Below are 9,330 nucleotides of genomic sequence, written 5' to 3' on the forward strand. Positions count from 1 at the left end.
CTCTACAGTACTTTAAACCATAGCTTCTACTGGGTCAGTGGGGGTAGGGGTTGAGACCCCAAGGGGAGGGGGGGCGCAAGATGACTGCAGAGGGTCGAAGGATGATTCATGGAATTTGAAAAAACAATATAACTAACATAAAAACAAGGAATCGGGTTGAACGTTTATGTTTTTCTCTAATGACCGCACTTCTTTTTTTTTGTCCCCCTTTTTCTCTCCAATTGTATCCAGCCAATTAATTACCCCACTCTTCCAAGCCGTCCCGGTTGCTGCTCCACCTCCTCTGCCGATCCAGGGAGGGCTGCAGACTACCACATGCCTCCTCCCATACATGTGGAGTCGCCAGCCGCTTCTTTTCACCTGACAGTGAGGAGTTTCCCCAGGGGGATGTAGTGTGTGGGAGGATCACGCTGTTCCCCCCAGTTCCCCCTCCCCCCTGAACAGGCGCCCCGACCAACCAGAGGAGGCGCTAGTGCAGCGACCAGGACACATACCCACATCCGGCTTCCCACCCGCAGACACAGCCAACTGTGTCTGTAGGGACACCCGACCAAGCCGGAGGTGACACGGGGATTCAAACTGACAATCCCCGTGTTGGTAGGCAACGGAATAGACCGCCACGCTACCCGGATGCCCATGACCTCACCTTTTAAGGATGAGTGACATGTTGGCTTGGGAACTTTATCAGATTCGGTCTAGGGCATGGGTCGGCGACCTTTACTATCAAAAGGCCAAAAAAAAGAGCCGCATGTGGCTCCGGTTGCCGACCCCCGGTTCAGGGCAAGTTGTTCATAGCGGCATCAGAGATTTATAATTTAAACTATCCTGCCACAGATTTTATCAGGGACACCTTTTTTTCTGTTTTACAGACTGGCCAAGAGGTCCTGGTTTGGTAACTTCATCAGCCCGGAGAAAGAGGAGCAGATTTTTGTCATCATCAGAGACAAACCTCTCAGCTCCATCAAGGCTGACATCGTCCACGCCTTCCTGTCCGTGAGTGCCTTTACTGTCCTCACCGAGAAACACTGATTAAATAGTTACCAATACTAAATGGAATATAGTAAAACCACACAAAACAGTAGTTGCAAATTGTTGGCCCAGTGGATGACTATTATTTCTGGGCAGTGGCATGTTTGCCTTTTGTCATCAATCTCCTTCCAACCTCAACCACGGCCTCCTCTCCAGATCCCGTCCCTCAGCCACAGCGTGGTGTCCCAGACCAGTTTTCGAGCAGAGTACAAATCCTCTGGGGGCCCCTCCGTCTTCCAGAAGCCCGTCAAGTTCCAGGTACTCTGAGTTTACTTCATATGTGGCATTTGTCAAAGATGTAGTTTTGTGAGTGCAGGCATTATGTTTGGACACCTTGCTCACAACATCCCTCTTTGCTTTAGGATTTCTAAAATGATGAATCCAGCTACGCTGATGAATTGTACGTCTGCAGTGAGCTATGCACTGTTAGCTGCCTAAGAACAGAAGATGTACAGATTTTTAAAAAAAAATAGAGGACAATGACGGACAAGAAGCTCGTCATGAATGTTTTTTTTAAATTATTTTGTTAAATTAAACACTTTGGGAGTGTTGACTAGGCATGCATGGGCTCAGCCATTTCCAGTGTATCCTATGTTGCATCTGTTTATTATAGAGGCGCTGCACAACCTCTTTAGATCAGAATCAGGAACACTTTATTTGTCGTTTAATTTCATGCACTTGCACACATGAAATGAAGCGAAACATGGTTTCTCTTCTTTTTTTTGATTTTCCCGCCTTTTCTTCCAATTGCACTTGGCCAATTACCCCACTCTTCCGAGCCGTCTTGGTCTCTGCTCCACCCCCGCCGATCCAGGGAGGGCTGCAGACTACCACATGTCTCCTCTGATACATGTGGAGTCGCCAGCCACTTCTTTTCACCTGACAGTGAGGAGTTTCACCAGGAAGATGTAGCGCGTGGGAGGATCACGCTATCCCCCCCCTAGTTCCCCCTCCCCCCCGAACAGGCGCCCCGACCGACCAGAGGAGGTGCTAGTGCAGTGACCAGGACACACCCACATCTGGCTTCCCACCCACAGACACAGCCAATTGTGTCTGTGGGGACGCCAAACCAAGGCGGAGGTAACACGGGGATTCGAGCCAGCCATCCCCATGTTGGTAGTCAACAGAAGAGAACGCCACGCCACCTGGATGCCCCCAATGGACACATTCTTGATATGATTTTCTGCTCTGGTCTAACTCTTCTTAACTGTACTGCATCAGATTTGCCCATTTCCAACCGGAAGTTTCAGTGTTAACTTAACATTGTCCAAAACAAATTTGTTACAGTCCATCTCATTCCGTAATGTTAAGAATATTGATATATTGGCTCTTTCTAGTGGAATTGATAACCTCCCAAGCAAAGACGATCTATCCAGCCCAGACGGACTGGTCTATCATTACAACGATGGACTCTATAGTCTTTTAAACGGTCTTGCTCCTTTAGAAAATCTAGTCTGTTTCCTTTCCCCACTGTGCCCCTTGGCGTATACCTGAATTATGCCAACTTAAAGCTAACGGCCATCGCCTGGAACGCTTTTATGCAAAAACTGCCCTTGTGGTTCATAAAGACATGTACGACAACCACATACTTCAATATAAGGAGGCTTTTTCCACAGCTCAGTTGTCCTATTATGCAGATCTAATTGGATCAGATGAAGGGAACACAAGAGTCCTGTTTTTTCCATGGTAAACAATATTTTACTGCCACCGGACAGTCTTACACCTCACCTGTATTAAATTTACATTATCGACCCTCTTTCCACTTTCAAACCTGTCACAAAACGCACCTTTTCAAACTGGCATATTCGGTCTGAACCTGACTTCAGTGGTTACACTCACACTGAGTTTCGCACCGATAATGATTTTATACCTATCTATTGTGTTAACTTATTATTGTATGTCATTACTTTGTCTGATTTTATTAAGTGTTACATTGCTGCTTGTTTTTAACTGTGTAAGGTGTCTTTGAGTGCTTTGAAAGGTGCCCATAAATAAATTGCTTTGTTATTATTATTATTATTATTATTATTATTATTATCATCATTATTATCTTGTCAGATGAATGAATTTGAACATCATCTAACATGAAGTGCCAGGGCGATTCCGCTAACCGTGGTAGCAATCCTCAAGAATTGGCGGTTTGAACTCAGTTTGAAGTTATATTTAGTGAGATAGCAAAACACCAGGTAGGTTAATTTCATAGGAGCAAGGTGTCATGATAGCTCTGTTACACGCACAGTAATGCAACACAAAGTGCAAAACGAAACATCGTGTACAATTTAATTTGTACACAGGTATGAATGCTGCGTAAATGACTCGGTCTAGCAACCATGGACTTGGATTAGCAAGAGTGTCTCCCTGCCTTCTGCTTGGACTTAATGGATGATGAACACGAGGGACGATGAATTAATGAATGAGTTTAATAAAATGCCAACTTGTCCTTCTTAGGTGGACATTGCTTTCTCTGAGGGGGAGAGGGAGCGAGAGAGGGCGCGAGCGGAGAGGGAAGGGAGGAGAGAGACGGGGATCTACAGCGTCACCTTCACGTTGATATCAGGTAGGACACAGGGCCGGGAGACAGAGAAGCCGGGGAGGTTTTTGTGAATATGGGATATTGTGTCAAATTGCATTTGCAATTCTAAGGTAGTGTTTTTTTCTCTGCACGCTTTAGTTATTCATTTATTGAAATATGGGCGACCCTTTAAATGACTGGCTATTCATTATGTGGGAAGTAACCAAGTTATTTAAGTGAGTGATAGACGTACTATAAATGAATTGTAATTGCTGAATAACAAAACCACACTAAAAACAGAAAGACACTCAATGTTCCCTTTATATTCAAGTTTAACAGTTGATTAGTTCCCCACGGCAAAAATAGTTCAAAATGTTTGAGTGTGGTATGATGTGATTTGTGAGTTTATCCCACACGGTTTTGGATATAGATCGTAATAAATACCACATTACGACACGATAAAACCCAGTCTAGACATGTGGGCTGGAAAAGCTCCTGTTTGACTCACATGTTAGTCATTACCAGCCATCATATTTTAACTACGTCTAGTTGACTCTTTAGTTATGTGGTTATTTCTATGTAATGAACAGCCCACAATTTAAAGGAAAACCAAAATATCCCTTATCATTTTAACACTAGAATGACCAAAGGCGGCCATTTTTGACCATTTTGGATTTTCAAATTCTAATAATTTTGTGGGAATAAAAAGATACAGACCTGCCGCCCCCTGAATGCCCCTAAAACTGCATATATTTGCATTAAAATGAGTTTTGGATCAATTGCACAGACAAAAAGTTATGATAAGCTCTACCTAAAACGACCATGAGCGGTCAACATGACCGTCTCGTAATTTGCACGTGATCGTGCGCGTCATGTCAGTATTTATGACGTGTGTTGGTGGCGTCATTTCCTTCGTGACGTTTGTTGCTCTGTCCTAGGAACACACTAGCGTTCTCCACTGCAGAGAAATAGTCTAAACGGGATTTTGGATCATTGTCAACATGTCTGGTTACAGACGCCGTTACAGACGCACCGTGACTACCACCGAGGCGTTGCAGTATTTACAGGCGTCGGACAGCGGCCATTTTAAATTGTTTGAAAATAGTATTACGTTAATTTTGGTGTCAGTTAGTTTCATAACAGACATACTAACATATGTAATGCATTAAGATCTCAACTGGGTATTTATTTTGACAGAATAGAGTTTAAAAACCGTGGCGGTCAAAATGACCGCCCATGGTGGTTTAAGGTAGGAGTGAAATCCCGGTCGTTCTAGTACATTCTGCTGCATTCGAGTTACAGCTTGGAGTTTGAAGTGATGCAGGTGAGAGTCACTGACCTCCATTCCCTGTTCTTTCATTCGTTCGTGCTGTTGTTTTACAAACTTTTTTTGCAGAAACTAAACTATCTTGTAAAGTCTTACATAATCTTGTTCAGAGACTTTCGGTGATAACGTAATCTGCTTCGTATTTCCTCTCTTCAGGTCCCAGTCGCAGGTTCAAGAGGGTGGTGGAGTCCATACAGGCTCAGCTACTAAGTACTCATGATCAGCCTTCTGTGCAGGCACTGGCTGGTGGGTACCACACACACACACACACACACACACTAGCATACATGCACCCATTATGCGCTTGCACATGTACTATATAGACCCCCCAAGCACAGATGCACACACACTCACAAGCACACACATACAGATGGACAGTATGGGTCTCGTGAGATCGATGCCATCAGCAATCCGCACGTTTGTTGATTCATGCATGACCCCGGATGTAGTAGAGCTGTCACGTGCTTGGGATTACACGTTCAGAGCCTGGCACACATGTCTGTCTGTCATTTGTTCGTGCTTCCTAGACAAACATGGTGTCAGAAGTAGTCGAACTCGCATTCATGGATTTATATAGTAGCTGAGTGGATACGCGAAGTCAAGATCGGACTCGAGTCGTTCTGAAGCTGAGTCAACAAGAAACGTAACAGGTGCGCATCACTCGCTAACAGCTAGCATGGCGGCTAATGTTCCACCCCCTTCACCAATGAGTTTCACGGGCGGCTGGAGCACGAGTTGGGCCGAAGACTAAGCCCTCGGGCCGAAGACTACACCCTGGTTACGGGTATGGCTGAAAGGGACAAGAAAATTCAGGCTGCAGCCCTGAGGAGCGTTATGGGAAGTAAATATTTACCGTCACAACCTGCACCTCTCCGAGCAGCATCAAGGGGGGGGTGCCACAGCGATACTGAATGTGTTGGAAAAGTATTTCAAACCTGCGAACAAACAGTGTGCTGTACAGTTACAGACACACTGTAAATCTCACTGGTGAAAATGGGCAGGATGTGACCTTGACCTCTCACTTACCCCCCTCTCTCATGATTCACTTCAGTTCAGTACAAATCCCTTTATCGGCATGGATGTCACATATAACAGTATTTGAAAGTTTTAAAAGGGGGGCGCCCCGGTGGCTCAGCTGGTAGAGCGGTACCACATAAGGCCGAGTCCTTACTGCAGCGGCCTGGGTTCGGACCCTTTGCTGCATTTCATCCCCCGCCTTTCCCGCCTCTCTCGACTATCGCTATCGAATAAAGGCGGAAAATGCCAAAAAAAAATTTTCAAAGAACAATGAACATAAATTAAAAAAGAAAAAGATAGAGGCGTCCCTGTGTTGGTAGGCAACACAGGGATCACCAGTTCAAATCCCCGTGTTACCTCCGGCTTGGTCGGGCGTCCCTACAGACACAATTGGCCGTGTCTGCGGGTGGGAAGCCGGATGTGGGTATGTGTCCTGGTCACTGCACTAGCGCCTCCTCTGGTCGGCCGGGGTGCCTGTTCGGGGTGGAGGGGGAACTGGGAGAAATAGCGTGATCCTCCCACGCGCTACGTCCCCCTGGTGAAACTCCACTGTCAGGTGAAAGGAAGCGGCTGGTGACTCCACATGTATGGGAGGAGGCATGTGGTAGTCTGCAGCCCTCCCCGGATCAGCAGAGGGGGTGGAGCAGCGTTGTGTGTTACAGTGCTTTGTTAGTGAAAGATCTCTCTCTCTCTCTCTCTCTCTCACTCTCTCCCTCTCTCTCTCATTCTCTCTCTCACTCCCCCCTCTCCCTCTCTCTCCCTCTCTCTCTCTCTCTCTCACTCACTTTCTCTCTCTCTCTCTCTCTCTCTCTCTCTCTCTCTCTCTCTCTCTCTCTCTCTCTCTCTCTACCCTGCATCCTCAGATGAGAAGAACGGTCAGCTGTCCCGCCAGCCGAGCACTCCCACCCGGCAGAACTCCCGGCGCTCCGAGGGCGGCATTTCCGACCGGGAGCACGAGCGGGGGGAGCGGGAGAGAGCGGACAGAGACCGGGTGGTCGACGGGGGGAGCGCGAGCATCGGAGGCAGCGGGAGCGTCCTGCAGCGGAAGGGCTCGGCGAAAGACAAGACCAGACTCCTCTCGTCATCCAACGGGACGCAGTCTCACCCCTGAGAAGAATTTTTTGATTTGGAGGACAGGCGGTGGTTGTCCGGACCCGCCTTCCTCTCCTTACTCCCTCCCCATCTTTTCCTCGCCACCTCCTTCGCTTCCTGCCGCCTTTCCCTAGGAACGGGATGGAGGAAGGTAAGGCTCCTCAACGGCTGAACAAGGGTCAGTCTGGTGGAAGCGGCGGGCGGGACGCTCACCTTTTTGGTCATCCGATCTCCTCACGTGGGAGGGAGGAGCTTGGAGTTGGACCCGCCTCCCACATAGGATGTTGAAAAGCACGCAGCCAATCGGGTAAACAAAGGAAATGCCGGTTAGCCGATGGAGAGATCAGTTTAATTGACACCGACGGAGCAGAAAAGCACAGGTGGGCGTAAAGCTAGCGACACAAATGACCCTCGTTAACCCCTTCCTTATCTTTCATTTGGAAACACCACCTGTCAGCGCTCCGTCAACAGACTTTATAGACAGTCCCCTCACTCCGCCGAATTTCACCCTCAACTTCACCTGCCGAGATTTGAATGACACAAGAAGACTGCTCTCTCCTCTTCCCTCTCCGTAAAGGAGGAAGAAAAAAAATGAATAAAATGGAGAGGTGACGTCAGAGCCAAGCAAAGCTCCAAAACCAGAATGTCGTTTTTTTTTAATGGGAAAAAGTCTCAAATCGTGACCTTCGATTGTTAAATGTGGATTTTATCCGTCAATACTTGGCCACCTTAACGCCATGCTGCAAGAGTTACAAAGCGCCACGGAGCTGAAGAAGGTGAGAGGAGGAGGGGGGAGGAGGAGGAGGAGGAGGGCGAAGCGATAAAGTGGCCTATGCTGTGTAGTTCCAAATAGACCACCCCGTCCTTCAGTTTAAGAGAAACAAGAACACAAAGTCTCTGGGTTATCGCTGTGTAGGGAACAGCTATGATACCACGTTGCCTTTAACGGAGGAGAAGTGATGGAGGACTTGTGTGATGGAGCCCGCTCGCTCAGAAACTAAACTCACAAAACTCACAGCGTGGATCCTACCACAGAAAAAAGAAAGACAGGTAGACATGGAGATGGGGGAGGGGGGGGACATGTCCAATTGACAGTATTGTCGGAGTTTGAGTCGTCAAAACTCCAGTTAAACTCGGAGACGACGGAGAGAGGCAAATGATGAATCCTTAAAACGGGAAAGGAAAAAGCGAGGTTACCTGCGGGGTTGGAATTTTTACGGCAGCAGCACGGTGGCACAGTGTTTAGCGGGGTCGCCTCACAGCACGAAGGTCCTGGGTTCGAGCCCCGGGGTAGTCCAACCTTGGGGGTGGTCCCGGGTCGTCCTCTGTGTGGAGTTTGCATGTTCTCCCCCGTGTCTGTGTGGGTTCCCAGACAGCATCCGGATGTGGGCCACTTCAGGCAATGCTGCAACACTGCTGGCCTTCTTCTGGCCCGGACAAAATGGAGCTGAGCCTGAAGTGGCCCACATGTTTAATAGCAAATATGGCCCAAATATGCCAAATCACATGTGGGCCTTTTTTGGCAAAGATGCGGTGCTCTGGGCAACATGTGATCTGGATGTGACCCTGAAGTGGCCCGTGTGGTAAATGGTCAATATGGCCCAAATATCACAAAACAAATATGGCCACCTTTGGCAAATATGTGGCACATTGCTGTGGCTTGGTTCTGGCCTAGGTCTGGCAAACAGAAGCGGACCGCCCAAATGCCATCATTCCACGCGGTATGTGGCCCAGATGAAAGTGTCGGTGTGGGACGGGTCCGGGCCACAGCAGTTTTGCTATCTGGGTTTCCTCCGGGGGCGCCGGTTTCCTCCCACAGTCCAAAGACACGTAGGTCAGGTGAATCGGCCGTACTAAATTGTCCCTAGGTGTGTGTGTGTGTGTGTGTGTGTTGGCCTTATGGCGGCCTGGCGGCCTGTCCAGGGTGTCTCCCCGCCTGCCACCCAAATGACTGCTGGGGTAGGCTCCAGCGTCCCCACCACCCTGAGAGCAGGATGAGCGGTTTGGAAAATGGATGGATGGATGGAAAATGTGAGGTGACAGCAAAAACGAGTTAAACTCGAGCAAGGTCGTTCACCGGGTAGCTCAGTTTTTTCTGAAAACACAAATCAACGATGAAAAATGTTGCTCCCTTTTTTCTTTTTCTTTTTTTTGGGTGGTGCAGATCAACTTGGGGTGATGTCAAGACTGACACACCTCTCCTCTGGAAAGATGGAGGGAGGAGAAAGGAAGGCAGGTGGAGAGGAGGAATATTAGTTTTGGGGTTTTTTTTTTTTTTTAAAAACTAGGAAAAAACGAACCGGGAAGGAGAAACCGACTTGGACACGACGGCGACAGGAATGTTGTCATCAAA

The 9,330-nt window shown here is 47.9% G+C and overlaps 1 protein-coding gene across 1 annotated transcript in view; it reads left to right on the forward strand.

The window, feature by feature from the left end:
- Positions 1-6,996, forward strand: part of brsk1b (BR serine/threonine kinase 1b) — a 45,048-nt gene extending 38,052 nt beyond the window's left edge. The window contains exons 16-20 of the mRNA XM_056288081.1: positions 870-993; positions 1,186-1,287; positions 3,478-3,586; positions 5,025-5,114; positions 6,749-6,996. Of these exons, the coding sequence (XP_056144056.1) occupies positions 870-993; positions 1,186-1,287; positions 3,478-3,586; positions 5,025-5,114; positions 6,749-6,996 (673 nt within the window). The remainder of the gene's footprint in view (positions 1-869; positions 994-1,185; positions 1,288-3,477; positions 3,587-5,024; positions 5,115-6,748) is intronic.
- Positions 6,997-9,330: the final 2,334 nt, after the last annotated feature.

This window comes from Lampris incognitus, chromosome 10, assembly GCF_029633865.1.
Source record: "Lampris incognitus isolate fLamInc1 chromosome 10, fLamInc1.hap2, whole genome shotgun sequence".
In the NCBI taxonomy this organism is placed as follows: Eukaryota; Metazoa; Chordata; class Actinopteri; order Lampriformes; family Lampridae; genus Lampris; species Lampris incognitus.